General features: G+C 44.9%; 1 protein-coding gene across 1 annotated transcript in view; it reads left to right on the forward strand.

Annotated features, from left to right (window-relative positions):
• LOC138258979 (protein SSUH2 homolog) overlaps positions 1-14,842 on the forward strand; it is a 257,887-nt gene that overhangs the window by 128,300 nt on the left and 114,745 nt on the right. The window contains exons 8-9 of the mRNA XM_069206339.1: positions 12,365-12,427; positions 14,732-14,811. Coding sequence (XP_069062440.1) covers positions 12,365-12,427; positions 14,732-14,811 — 143 coding nt within the window. The remainder of the gene's footprint in view (positions 1-12,364; positions 12,428-14,731; positions 14,812-14,842) is intronic.

The following is a 14,842-nucleotide window of genomic DNA, read 5'->3' on the forward strand; positions in this document are numbered from 1 at the left end:
AAGGTTACTCCGCCACCCTCTCCTCCACCCGTAATTAACGTCTCACCAGCACAAACTCCATCACATTCCCCGGCTCACACCACCATGAGCCAAGGTGACCAGGATCAGGACGCATGGGACTTATACGACGCCCCAGTGTCAGATAACAGTCCGGAGGCATACCCTACAAAGCCATCACCACCAGAAGACAGCACTGCATATTCTCAGGTGGTGGCTAGAGCAGCACAATTCCACAATGTAAGCCTCCACTCAGAGCAAGTCGAGGATGACTTCTTATTCAACACCCTCTCCTCCACCCACAGCTCCTACCAAAGCCTGCCTATGCTCCCTGGTATGCTTCGGCACGCAAAAGAAATCTTTAAGGAACCGGTCAAAAGTAGGGCAATAACACCAAGGGTGGAAAAGAAGTATAAGGCGCCTCCTACAGACCCTGTTTTCATCACTACACAGCTGCCACCAGATTCAGTCGTTGTAGGAGCAGCTAGGAAAAGGGCCAACTCCCACACATCTGGGGATGCACCACCCCCAGATAAGAAAAGCCGCAAGTTCGAGGCAGCTGGAAAGAGAGTCGCAGCACAGGCTGCAAACCAGTGGCGCATCGCTAACTCTCAAGCACTACTTGCGCGCTATGACAGAGCCCATTGGGATGAGATGCAACACCTCATTGAACATCTACCCAAAGAACTACAAAAGAGGGCAAAGCAAGTGGTTGAGGAAGGACAAAACATTTCAAACAACCAGATACGCTCCTCCATGGACGCAGCAGACACAGCTGCAAGAACAATTAATACATCTGTGACCATCAGAAGGCACGCATGGCTACGAACGTCTGGGTTTAAGCCAGAGATACAGCAGGCAGTTCTCAACATGCCATTCAACGAAAAAGAACTGTTCGGTCCAGAAGTGGACACGGCGATTGAGAAACTTAAAAAAGACATGGACACTGCTAAAGCCATGGGCGCACTCTACTCCCCGCAGAGCAGAGGAAATTACAGCACCTTCCGCAAAACACCCTTTAGAGGGGGGTTTCGGGGTCAGGCCACACAAGCCAGCACCTCACAGGCAACACCGTCCAGTTACCAGGGACAGTACAGGGGAGGCTTTCGGGGCAAATACAGAGGAGGGCAATTCCCTAGGAATAGGGGAAAATTTCAAAGCCCCAAAACCCCTACAACTAAGCAGTGACTCACATGTCACTCACCCCCTCCACACAACACCAGTGGGGGGAAGAATAGGCCATTATTACAAAGCATGGGAGGAAATCACTACAGACACTTGGGTTCTAGCAATTATCCAACATGGTTATTGCATAGAATTTCTACAATTCCCTCCAAACATACCACCAAAAGCACAAAATTTATCAAAACATCATTCCGAGCTCCTGGAGATAGAAGTTCAAGCACTATTGCAAAAGAATGCAATCTAATTAATACCAAACACACAAATAAACACAGGAGTTTATTCACTATACTTCTTAATACCAAAGAAGGACAAAACGCTGAGACCAATCCTAGACCTCAGAATACTAAACACATACATCAAATCAGACCACTTTCACATGGTCACACTACAAGAAGTGTTACCATTGCTGAAACTACACGACTACATGACAACCTTAGACCTCAAGGACGCGTATTTCCATATACCAATACATCCATCGCACAGGAAATACCTAAGGTTTGTATTCAAAGGAATACATTACCAATTCAAAGTATTGCCTTTCGGTTTAACAACCGCACCAAGAGTCTTTACAAAATGTCTAGCAGTAGTCGCTGCACACATCAGAAGGCAGCAAATACATGTATTCCCGTATCTAGACGACTGGCTAATCAAGACCCATTCGTTAACAAAGTGCTCACACCACACAAATCAAATCATACAAACCCTCTACAAACTAGGGTTCACCGTCAATTTAGCAAAATCCAACATTCTGCCGTGCAAGGTACAACAATACCTAGGAGCCATAATAAACACAACAAAAGGAGTAGCCACTCCAAGTCCACAAAGAATTCAAAATTTCAACAACATCATACAACGCATGTATCCAACACAAAGGATACAAGCAAAGATGATATTACAACTCCTAGGCATGATGTCTTCATGCATAGCCATTGTCCCCAACGCAAGACTGCACATTAGGCCCTTACAACAGTGCCTAGCATCACAGTGGTCACAAGCACAGGGTCACCTTCTAGATCTGGTATTAATAGACCGCCAAACTTACCTCTCGCTTCTATGGTGGAACAATATAAATTTAAACAAAGGGCGGCCTTTCCAAGACCCAGTGCCACAATACGTAATAACAACAGATGCTTCTATGACAGGGTGGGGAGCACACCTCGATCAACACAGCATACAAGGACAATGGAACGTACATCAAACAAAACTGCATATAAATCACCTAGAACTGCTAGCAGTTTTTCAAGCACTAAAGGCTTTCCAACCAATAATAGTTCACAAATACATTCTCGTCAAAACAGACAACATGACAACAATGTATTATCTAAACAAACAAGGGGGGGACACACTCAACGCAGTTGAGCCTGCTGGCACAAAAGATATGGCGTTGGGCAATTCACAACCAAATTCGCCTAATAGCACAGTTTATCCCAGGGATTCAGAATCAACTCGCAGACAATCTCTCTCGAGATCACCAACAGGTCCACGAATGGGAAATTCACCCCCAAATTCTGAACACTTACTTCAAGCTCTGGGGAACACCTCAAATAGACTTGTTCGCGACAAAAGAGAACGCAAAATGCCAAAACTTCGCATCCAGATACCCACACAGGCAGTCCCAGGGCAATGCCCTATGGATGAACTGGTCAGGGATATTTGCCTACGCTTTTCCTCCTCTCCCTCTCCTTCCTTATCTGGTAAACAAACTCAGTCAAAACAAACTCAAACTCATATTAATAGCACCAACTTGGGCAAGGCAACCCTGGTACACAACGCTGCTAGATCTATCAGTAGTACCCCACATCAAATTGCCCAACAGGCCGGATCTGTTAACACAACACAACACAACCAACAGATCAGACACCCAGATCCAGCATCGCTGAATCTAGCAATCTGGCTCCTGAAATCCTAGAATTCGGACACTTACAACTTAACCAAGAATGTATGGAAGTCATAAAGCAAGCCAGAAGGCCATCCACCAGGCACTGCTATGCAAGTAAATGGAAGAGGTTTGTTTGCTACTGCCATATTAATCAAATCCAACCATTACACGCAACTCCAAAAGATGTAGTGGGTTACTTGCTTCACTTACAAAAATCTAACCTAGCTTTCTCTTCCATTAAAATACACCTAGCAGCAATATCTGCATACTTGCAGACTACCTATTCAACTTCCCTATATAGGATACCAGTCATTAAAGCATTCATGGAGGGCCTTAAAAGAATTATACCACCAAGAGCACCACCTGTTCCTTCATGGAACCTAAATGTTGTCTTAACTAGACTTATGGGTCCACCTTTTGAACCCATGCACTCCTGCGAAATACAGTTCCTAACCTGGAAGGTTGCATTTCTCATCGCCATTACTTCTCTAAGAAGAGTAAGCGAGATTCAGGTGTTTACAATACAAGAACCTTTTATACAACTACACAAAAATAAGGTCGTCCTAAGGACTAATCCTAAATTTTTACCAAAGGTTATTTCACCGTTCCATCTAAATCAAACAGTGGAACTCCCAGTGTTCTTCCCACAGCCAGATTCCGTAGCTGAGAGGGCACTACATACATTAGATGTCAAAAGAGCATTAATGTATTACATTGACAGAACAAAGAACATCAGAAAGACTAAACAACTATTTATTGCATTCCAAAAACCTCATGCAGGAAACCCAGTATCAAAACAAGGTATAGCCAGATGGATAGTTAAATGCATCCAAATCTGCTACCTTAAAGCTAAACGACAGCTGCCCATTACACCAAGGGCACACTCCACCAGAAAGAAAGGTGCTACCATGGCCTTTCTAGGAAACATCACAATGCAAGAAATATGTAAGGCAGCCACATGGTCTACGCCTCACACATTCACCAAGCACTACTGTGTAGACGTGTTATCCGCACAACAAGCCACAGTAGGTCAAGCCGTATTAAGAACATTGTTTCAGACTACTTCCACTCCTACAGGCTGAGCCACCGCTTTTGGGGAGATAACTGCTTACTAGTCTATGCAAAACATGCGTATCTACAGCGACAGATGCCATCGAACTGAAAATGTCACTTACCCAGTGTACATCTGTTCGTGGCATCAGTCGCTGTAGATTTGCATGTGCCCACCCGCCTCCCCGGGAGCCTGTAGCAGTTCGGAAGTTACGTTCAATTATTTGTATATATATTATTTTAACCTTAAATAGGTACATACTTAGTCACTCCATTGCATGGGCACTATTACTACAATACAACTCCTACCTCACCCTCTGCGGGGGAAAAACAATCGAAGATGGAGTCGACGCCCATGCGCAATGGAGACAAAAGGAGGAGTCACTCGGTCCCGTGACTCGAAAGACTTCTTCGAAGAAAAACAACTTGAAACACTCCGACCCAACACCAGATGGCGAGCTATGCAAAACATGCGAATCTACAGCGACTGATGCCACGAACAGATGTACACTGGGTAAGTGACATTTTCATTTCTATACAAAAACCTATTGGCCTGGAATTGTCTGAGTGTGTTCCTCATTTATTGCTTGTGTATGTACAACAAATGCTTAACACTACTCCTTTGATACGCCTACTGCTCAACCACACTACCACAAAATAGAGCATTAGTATTATCTCTTTTTGCCACTATCTTACCTCTAAGGGGAACCCTTGGACTCTGTGCATACAATTCCTTACTTTGAAATAGTGCATACAGAGCCAACTTCCTACACTTCGTGTTTAGTTGTATTAAATTGGTACAGGCCCCTCCCTGTCCCATTATATGTATTTGGCAGCAGATATGTTCAGTAGTGTGGGAGCACCAATATAGTACTCTAAAATATAGGAAAGTGTGGCCATCGTAAGGCTACTGTTGCCAGAGTAGTTTCTCCAGTAAATCTATTTTTTAAGTTAGTCAGGCTGGCACTGGGGAAAGAAAGGGGAAACCAGTTTCCAAACCATTTGTTCAGGGGCGTGTAGCTCCCTGGGTAGCCGCACCTCTGTATTGGGATAGGGAGATCTGTATGCCAAGAGAGGGGTTCTCCCACATTGGAAGTGGGCAGAATGGTGCATTCAGAGATAGCCAGATGCCACACTTCACGGGATGTAATCATCAGGAGGGAGGGAACTTGGTAGCCAATTGGCTGCCAACCACAGCCTAACCTCAGGGCGTTTTCTGAGTATTAAAAGGGCACCCTTGTCTCCAAGAACTCAAATCTTGATAGACTAGAGCAGGTGTCGCCTACCAGTGGATAGCAAGCTGCAAGTAGCTCCCAGCCTGGAGTTCATTTTTAAACAAACACGGGTCGCATTTTTCCTTTCAAAGTTAGGGGAAGGATGAGTTTATTTTAGGTTATTGTCACAAGACTGCAGATAGCAGGCCTGCTCAGGAGCAGTGCTGGAGTCAGATTTATAACCTGGGTCACAGAGGTGAAGACGTGAAGCTCTTAGGTATTTAACTCTTAAATGAAAGTCTTTGACAACTCAGTATTGGAAGTGAGAACAAAATGATGTTTCTCAATGCTTTTAAATCGGAGATAATGAAAAGTTACCTTGTAATTAGGATAACTTTTTCATTTTCTCAAATTATTTTTCAAAGTGTTGCATTTACAAACACTAGTCCTGTCCCATTAGAACACTGTGGAAAATTTAGAACTGAAAAATATAATACTTTTTTAACTGGGAGAAATTTAAAGTGCCGAAAAATATTCCACAATTTGAACATTTTTGCACTTTAAATTTATCCTATTAAAAAACATGATTATACGTTTGTTATACTTGTAACTGTCCCAGATATGGCAAAGGGTCTGCCCTGTGCCACAAGTACATTCAACACCGGCTCTCAGTTACTAAGCACATATATCTCACTCATATGCACACATGTTCATACATCTCCAAAGACCACGCTTTCACTGACACACTTGACAGCCCTGTCAAAGTATTTTGTTCAAACCATAGCATCCGGTTCTATGAACATTAGGCTTTAAGTCAAGGAAGTTTGCCACAGGTGTGTCTGTTAATACTGCGTGAGTTGTTAAGCCTTCGGTAGCTCACGATGATTTGCACTGATCAGAAGTAGCTCTTGCTACAGAAAAGGTTGGAGACCCCTGGACTAGAAAAGAGGACTGAAGAAGTACTACCCTGCTGCACAGACGTGGACTGCACCTGCTGAACCTGGTGGCTACCAAATGAGGAGGGACTCTGCCTGCATTGTCCTGCATCTGGAGCAGCCGTTTCCCAAGCCCAGCCGAAGCTGGCTGCCAACCTGTTCGCAGCACAGGACCACACAGCTGAAGAAGCCTGCTGAAGTGGGTTGGTAGCCCAAGTCTCCTAGTCCCCACTTGTTCCCTGCCATGCAGCACCAAGGACCAGGAACTGATACTCAACGGTGCATCTCAGTCTGCTGGACCTGTGAAAGTCATCAGAGTGCAGTTTGGTCAAACAGAAGGCAAGTTAGTGCCCAAGGAAGGGGTCTCCTGTGAACGCAGTACCACGCCTCTGGTAGCCCAGTGGTGACTTGACTTTTGCCAGGACCGAGAGTACTTCAAGGTACGTCAACCCCCTGTGGTCAGGATCCCCTCACCAAGCCCATAGACTCTGGAGTAGCCGCATAAGACCCCTGTTGTCAGCATCACATCTACATTATCCTTGAACATCTTCAGCATCCTGTATCCCTTGCATTAGTACCACTTCTGTTGACATCTATGGTAGAGTGATAAAGTGCCTGGAATTGCTGAAGACTGCTTCTGCATCCGAGGTTATGGTTTCTGAGCACCTTGCTGGTCCCACTTGACTTACTCCCTACTGAAGTTGGTTGCCTAATGTATCTTAAAATAACCATATTGATACATACCTAGGTTTTCTTGAAAAAGTTTCTAAGTGATAGTTTTTTTTAAATTTGTGAGTGCTTGGTTTTGGTTAATTGAGTAAGTCCTTATTTTCTATACCTTGTAATTGTATCTCCAGAATGCTTTGGTGGATCTTTTTCTTTGTGATGTCTTAAAAATACAGTCCGTTTTTAGGTTGAGTATAGCAGCGCAAGTGCTGCTTTTCCAATGTGTTGGTATGTAGCTGGGCTTTTAACCACGCCCATCGCTACCACTCGTTCATGGGCTTGAAAATCCTTTGACATTGATAAATGGCTTACGTTTGTCCCTCCTTTGGGAGATTTTGTTACCGCCTTGGCCATCGCACCTGTTAAATGGCTAATTGCACTCTTGCTGATAAGTTTAACTGCCAGGGAATTTCTTTTTCCTTTTGTGTCTCTCTTTACGCTGATGTTCCTGGCGGCCGTGGTGCTGTGAATCGGCTTGTGTATGTGAAACTGTTTTACTTTTAATTTTCAATATATGCAACAAGAAAAGTCTGGTTAGGAGTTTACAACGCTAATAGCTATAACTCAAGCAAATGCGAGACCTGTTGCATTGCAAATGCTTGTTATAAATTGGTGTTGGATCTCTTGAGTGGCTCAGGTATTTCTTCAGCTGTTTTGGTGCTGTTTAAATGCTTTACACTTGTTCATTTGTGTAATCCTGACTGCTCAAGAGCCACTGCAACCCAGGGTCGAGCTAAGGGTTTATCAGACGAAACCCACTGGTGCTAAAGGGGTAGGTAATTGTAGTACACAGTGAGGTTGCACAACCACACCATACAGTACACCCCATTTCCTCACAATATCAACACATTTGTAGGTAAAAAAAGGAACTACTGAATTAAGCACTATGTAAAGGTTATATGTAGGATAACGTTACCCACAACCATAGGCCCTAAAGATACTGAAAGTCATCAAGAGTTCTCAACCACATAGAGGTATAAGACAATTAGCTGTGCCTTTAAGATCGCAGAACTTAGTGCATCATCCTCTTTATTCCAAGTTGATACTGTTTATTCTTTCTACTGTGTGATGTCATCACCCGATGACTTGGCCTTTCTTGATTATCCCTTCATGATCAAGGGTTTAGCTGGCGTTGGTTCACAGCTGGCTCAAATGAGGATATTGCTCAACATTGTAAGGAAATGCCTCCTTGGCATGGTTACCCCCTAACGTTTTGCCTTTGCTGATGCTATGTTTTGAATTGAAAGTGTGCTGAGGCCTGCTAACCAGGCCCCAGCACCAGTGTTCTTTCCCTAACCTGTACTTTTGTATCCACAATTGGCACCCCCTGGCATCCAGGTAAGTCCCTTGTAACTGGTACCCAAGGGCTCTGATGCCAGGGAAGGTCTCTAAGGGCTGCAGCATATCTTCTGCCACCCTGGGGACCCCTCACTCAGTACAGACACACTGCTTGCCAGCTTGTGTGTGCTGGTGAGGACAAAACGAGTAAGTCGACATGGCACTCCCCTCAGGGTGCCATGCCAGCCTCTCACTGCCTATGCAGTATAGATAGTCACCCCTCTAGCAGGCCTTGCAGCCCTAAGGCAGGGTGCACTATACCATAGGCGAGGGCACCAGTGCATGAGCACTGTGCCCCTACAGTGTCTAAACAAAACCTTAGGCATTGTAAGTGCAGGGTAGCCATAAGAGTATATGGTCTGGGAGTCTGTCAAACACGAACTCCACAGCACCATAATGGCTACACTGAAAACTGGGAAGTTTGGTATCAAACTTCTCAGCACAATAAATACACACTGATGCCAGTGTACATTTTATTGTAAAATACACCCCAGAGGGCACCTTAGAGGTGCCCCCTGAAACCTTAACCAACTACCTGTGTAGGCTGACTGGTTTTAGCAGCCTGCCACACTCGAGACGTGTTGCTGGCCACATGGGGAGAGTGCCTTTGTCACTCTGTGGCTAGTAACAAAGCCTGCACTGGGTGGAGATGCTATCACCTCCCCCTTGCAGGAGCTGTGACACCTGGCGGTGAGCCTCAAAGGCTCACCCCCTTTGTTCCAGCGCCACAGGGCATTCCAGCTAGTGGAGTTGCCCGCCCCCTCCGGCCACGGCCCCACTTTTGGCGGCAAGGCCAGAGGAGATAATGAGAAAAACAAGGAGGAGTCACTGACCAGTCAGGACAGCCCCTAAGGCAACCTGAGCTGAAGTGACTCTGACTTTTAGGAATCCTCCATCTTGCAGATGGAGGATCCCCCCCAATAGGGATAGGAATGTGACCCCCCCTCCCCTTGGGAGGAGGCACAAAGAGGGTGTAGCCACCCTCAGGGCTAGTAGCCATTGGCTACTGCCCTCCATGACCTAAACACACCCCTAAATTCTGTATTTAGGGGCTCCCCTGAACCTAGGAAAACGGATTCCTGCAACTTAAGAAGAAGAGGACTGCTGAGCTGAAAAACCCTGCAGAGAAGACGGAGACACCAACTGCTTTGGCCCCAGCCCTACCGGCCTGTCTCCCCCCCTTCGGAAAAAAACTGCTCCAGCGACGCTTTCCCCAGGACCAGCGACCTCTGAATCCTCAGAGGACTGCCCTGCTCTAAAAAGACCAAGAAACTCCCGAGAACAGCGGCCCTGTTCAACAAAGACTGCAACTTTGTTTCCAGAGGAGCAGATTTAAAGACCCCTGCAATCCCCGCCAGAAGCGTGAGACTTGCAACACTGCTCCCGGCGACCCCGACTCGACTGGTGGAGAAACAATGCTACAGGGAGGACCCTCCGGCGACTCCAAGACTGTGAGTAACCAAAGTTGTCCCCCCCGAACACCCACAGCGACGCCTGCAGAGGGAATCCCGAGGCTCCCCCTGACCGCGACTGTCTGAATCCAAAATCCCGACGCCTGGAAAAGACCCTGCACCCGCAGCCCCCAGGACCTGAAGGATCGGAACTCCAGTGCAGGAGTGACCCCCAGGAGGCCCTCTCCCTTGCCCAGGTGGTGGCTACCCCGAGGAGCCCCCCCCCCCCCCTTGCCTGCCTGCATCACTGAAGAGACCCCTTTGTCTCCCATTGAAACCTATTGAAAACCCGACGCGTGTTTGCACACTGCACCCGGCACTTTCTGTGCTGACTTGTCCCCCCCCCCCCCCCTGCCCCCCTCCCCCAGTGCCCTACAAAACCCCCCTGGTCTGCTCTCCGAAGACGCGGGTACTTACCTGCTGGCAGACTGGAACCGGGGCACCCCCTTCTCCATTGAAGCCTATGTGTTTTGGGCACCACTTTGAACTCTGCACCTGACCGGCCCTGAGCTGCTGGTGTGGTAACTTTGGGGTTGCTCTGAACCCCCAACGGTGGGCTACCTTGGACCCCAATTTGAACCCCGTAGGTGGTTTACTTACCTGCAAGAACTAACAATAACATACCTCCCCCAGGAACTGTGAAAATTGCACTGTGTCCACTTTTAAAATAGCTATATGTGTTTTATGTGAAAATTATGCTATTGTGATTATTCAAAGTTCCTAAAGTACTTACCTGCAATACCTTTCAAATGAGATATTACATGTAGAATTTGAACCTGTGGTTCTTAAAATAAACTAAGAAAAGATATTTTTCTATACAAAAACCTATTGGCCTGGAATTGTCTCTGAGTGTGTGTTCCTCATTTATTGCCTGTGTGTATGTACAACAAATGCATAACACTACTCCTTTGATAAGCTTACTGCTCGACCACACTACCACAAAATAGAGCATTAGTATTATCTCTTTTTGCCACTATCTTACCTCTAAGGGTAACCCTTGGACTCTGTGCATACTATTCCTTACTTTGAAATAGTGCATACAGAGACAACTTCCTACAAACATTCTATAAAAAAATCATTGGATATAATGCCACAGAGCCATGTTTGGCTGCAGAGGATTCAAGTCTTCGTCAATTTCAATATATTTTTTTCCTGGGAGATGCCCTCTATTGAGTGAGCGTCATTTTAACATTCTCTTCGCCATATTTCCAAAGCAAAAAGCAGATGACCACAGCGAGTTTGTTATTTATTTTTTTGTTTTTTGCCTAAATTAAGATAATCGGTCCGAGGGGGCTGGCGCTCTCTGTTGTCACTCTTTGGACATGTTATTGTTTTATCTTCAAGTTGTTGGATCACCGAGGCAGAGCAGCCTGCTTCTATGGATAATGAAACTGAAAGGATGGCAGTGAAAATATTGCCCTTTTCTGTTGAGCGGGACACAGACAACTTTTTAGAATGTGACTGGTAGTCTTTAATGGTGAAGAAAGTTGTCCTTCTATTGCAAGTTATTTCTGATGTCACAAGATAGCTTGAAACAAAAACAATGGTCAGCAGTTTAAGCAGATACGTCATTCCTATTATTTTGATTATGGTTGTAATTATGATTATTTTAACTATAAAAGCTTTTCTAGATGGAAATGGTCCGTCCAGGTGTAGCCCACTAGACAATCCTGGAAGGCCGGTATCTACTATACGGGCTACCTGAGCAGAGGTGGGGGTAGTTGTTATAGGGTTCAGTGCTCAGCCAAATTCAGCTGGTTTGGGCTCGTGTATCTTGGTTGGTACATAAGAAAGGCCGAGAAGGCTATGTGTTCTATACAACTACCTAAACAACATTGGAGTAACTGCTCCTGATTTACTTTTTAAGCAACCTTCAGATAATTCTCCAAATCGGTGTTCAGTCCAGACGTTTGCAAATAGCGACACACAAGTTAATGGCTGAAGAGATCTGCCAATTCTAGCACTTTGGAGGACATTAAAATAGTTGAGACCTGGTAAATAAATTCCATAATCAATACAAAGGATGAATTAAAATCATTCCAAATGGATAGATCTCTGGCTTTCTCTCATTCCTCCCTTGTCTGCCTGTCCCTCCTTCGCTAGTAAGATGAGTGATCGACTCAGCTGCTATGGACCTGCAGAATAACTTTGCGTTTTATCTTTCATACTTCTCCATCACCGACAGTTGCTACATCCCAGGAAGATAAAAGCACCTCTGTGGCCGTTCACTCACAACAACAAATCGTTCCCCACATAGGTTCATCACAGATGCAACACTTTTGCAACAAAGCACTCCCCCACTACCTAGCATCCTACCTGTTTGAAACGTGCTTCGGACCCAGAGGTGGGGTCGGAATTCTTTATAGCAGCAACATTGCATTGGTATTATTGAAGTGATGACCTTAGAGTTCTAGTAATCTTCTCTAGCATCCTGAAGTAACTGCTCCACAATTAAAATCTCTACACCCTAAAGATAGTTCTTATTTCATTGGTCACAAGCATGTTTTTGCCCATGTTACGTTTCAGTTGTGCTGTACTTTATTTCGGAAACTTATCTGGTGCTTATTTGATTATTTTCCTTGCTTTCAGGCCTGTGACAAGTGCCTTGCCTTGGGACAAACAATTTGTGCTAAATGTCAAGGAGCTGCGAGGGTGAGTGACGTCAGGCTGGCGTGTCCTTTCTTCCTGTTATGTAATTCACCCGCCTGCCTGCTTACGAGGACACACCTACAGCAGAAATGAAAAACACTGAGGGAGATTTGTAAGATTTTGCTGTGTTGTGTGGCTGGATGTGTATGAGAAGTTATCTGATGCCGAATTTAAGAAAAAGGGTAGGAAGGCTATAAATCGTATGGTAGAAATCTTATATCCATTTTATACTTCGAGAGCAAAAAGCCGTCTGCACATAAATTCCTGTTCCCAGTTCAAAGATTGGTCATTGGGGGAGGGGGTCTGCGGTGTTTGGCGGGGCGGTGGGATAGCTGGGGTGAGAAAGTACATGGAGGGTATTAGTTGGCAGTATAAAGCAATGCATGTACATTTCTAGTAGGCATCACCCTGCAAAGTTACGTGGAAGTAAAATAACTTTATTTATCTATTGCAATTCATTATTTATATTTACTTGGCTGAAGCCATTGGTAACACATCACAATCTAACCCTCCCCTTAAATAAATAAATCATGTTCACCTGGCTGGGATTTAGAAAGAGGTTTAATGTTGAAGAGAAACAAAAGCATGTCTAACTGCAAATATTAAACTACACCGGTGCTGAATCCTGAATGATACGCCTGCTGTAAAATGTTGTTTAGTTAATACTCTCACAGGGGCTCTTAATGCATAAATGAAACCCCCAAAGCTTAACAAAATTAGGGGAATGTATGGCTCCTTGGTGCCTTGCCTGTTCACCAGTGTACAGAGTCCTGCTTTGAACTGAATGTATTGCACTGGGGTGCTGGTCCTGTGTTGTGACCCTACTGCTTATTACAAACAGTCTGTTGGGCAGTCGGTGTAATTGAAGCATGATATCTGTGGCCTCCTTAGGTTTCAGAAAGTTTGTTAGTGTGATACTACACAAGTCCGCAGTCATACAAAATTAACACGGTGTACGTCTGTATGCGCTATTTGTATTGCACGGTTCTAGGGAAGTACTGTACCAGATCAAAGGGATACGTTCGGAATGTGATTGGTGGGGAAGTGGGTTCAGAGAACTCGGGGATCTGTGGTTCCCATGCAAGTGACTAGCTGACACCCAGAAGCAAAGCGCAGCGTACTTTAAAATCTGAGGATAGAGGTGCAGAGTATGGGTGATCGGTGGAGATCTTAAAGGGCACCTCGCGAGGCCCATCATTTTCTGCCTTTATTAGTAAAGGATTTACAGTCCCATGACTGAAGGGTTTGCCTCCTTGCAGATGACGCTAATGGCTGCCGTAGGGCTGACGGCCTGTAAGTGCATTTAAGAAGCATTTCAACTATGTATAAAGAGGTGTACTTCTCGATTCGTGGGGCAGCCATTTTGTAGATTACAAAGAGTGCGTTTCTTGGGTTTACCTATATTCAGTGACCTTAAAATTTCCAGTTTGAGAAGGCATACAAGGGTGGTATTGAAGCCCTGTATGCATCACAGACTACTGAACTTGAGCAGAGCCAATTTCAAGAGAGGTGTGAAACTAGAAAGAGAAAATCGTGAGATCAGACTAATGTGCCCCAGTGTAATAATGTAGTTAATACATGTAACATTTTCCAGTGCGAGCTGGTGGGGTCAAAATTCGGACACATATTTAAAAATGCAAGATCTTTAGACAAATAGGTAACCATAGCACATAATAGAGTTTATAGTCCTGACTATTGTCTGCCGGCGAAAATTAAAAAGTGTTGTGTGGAATGATTTGGATTAATCTTAAAAAAAAAAAAAAAAAAACCTGATATCTTTGGGTATCATTCAGTTCCATCATTTGTTACCCATAATTGCCACTTCATTCGGACACCAAAACCAGCCATCTGCAAATAGGCCGTGAGCCTGCTCCAGTGTTAACAGTCCCAGCTGTACTGTCAGGCAAGGTTCTGTTGGAATGTGAGCAGAAGCCACCCCAAGCTACTTCAAACCTGTTTAGGCCTAGTCAGAAGGGTTCAGCCTTAGTCCTGTTGGCAGTCAGTGTGTGTGTTCTCATCTGCCATAGCTGTCAGTGTAACTTTACAGTGTGAGCCCATCATAGATTCACATGCTGTGCATCATTCTGCCATCTATTTGTTGGGCACTGAAATGCACGTTGTAAATTAAACTATGTTGCTTGACATAAACCTGATTAAAAGGTATCCATGCCCTCCATCATTCTATTTGATATTAAGCACTGGAGAAAAAGTGAATTGGGGATTTATTCTCTTCAGTCAGATGGGGCAGCAAAGTAGTTTATCTACTTTTATGATAGAATCTGAATATTATTATTTTTTCAATCGCAGCTGCCATGCACGATCTGCAAAGGATCCGGGAATAATGTGGATGATCGGTGCTCGCATTGCAATGGCATTGGCAACCAGAGGTGAGCAAATCCAGTTTCAGAAAGTGTGTGG

The sequence above is a fragment of the Pleurodeles waltl genome, chromosome 9 (assembly GCF_031143425.1).
Source record: "Pleurodeles waltl isolate 20211129_DDA chromosome 9, aPleWal1.hap1.20221129, whole genome shotgun sequence".
Classification (NCBI taxonomy): Eukaryota; Metazoa; Chordata; class Amphibia; order Caudata; family Salamandridae; genus Pleurodeles; species Pleurodeles waltl.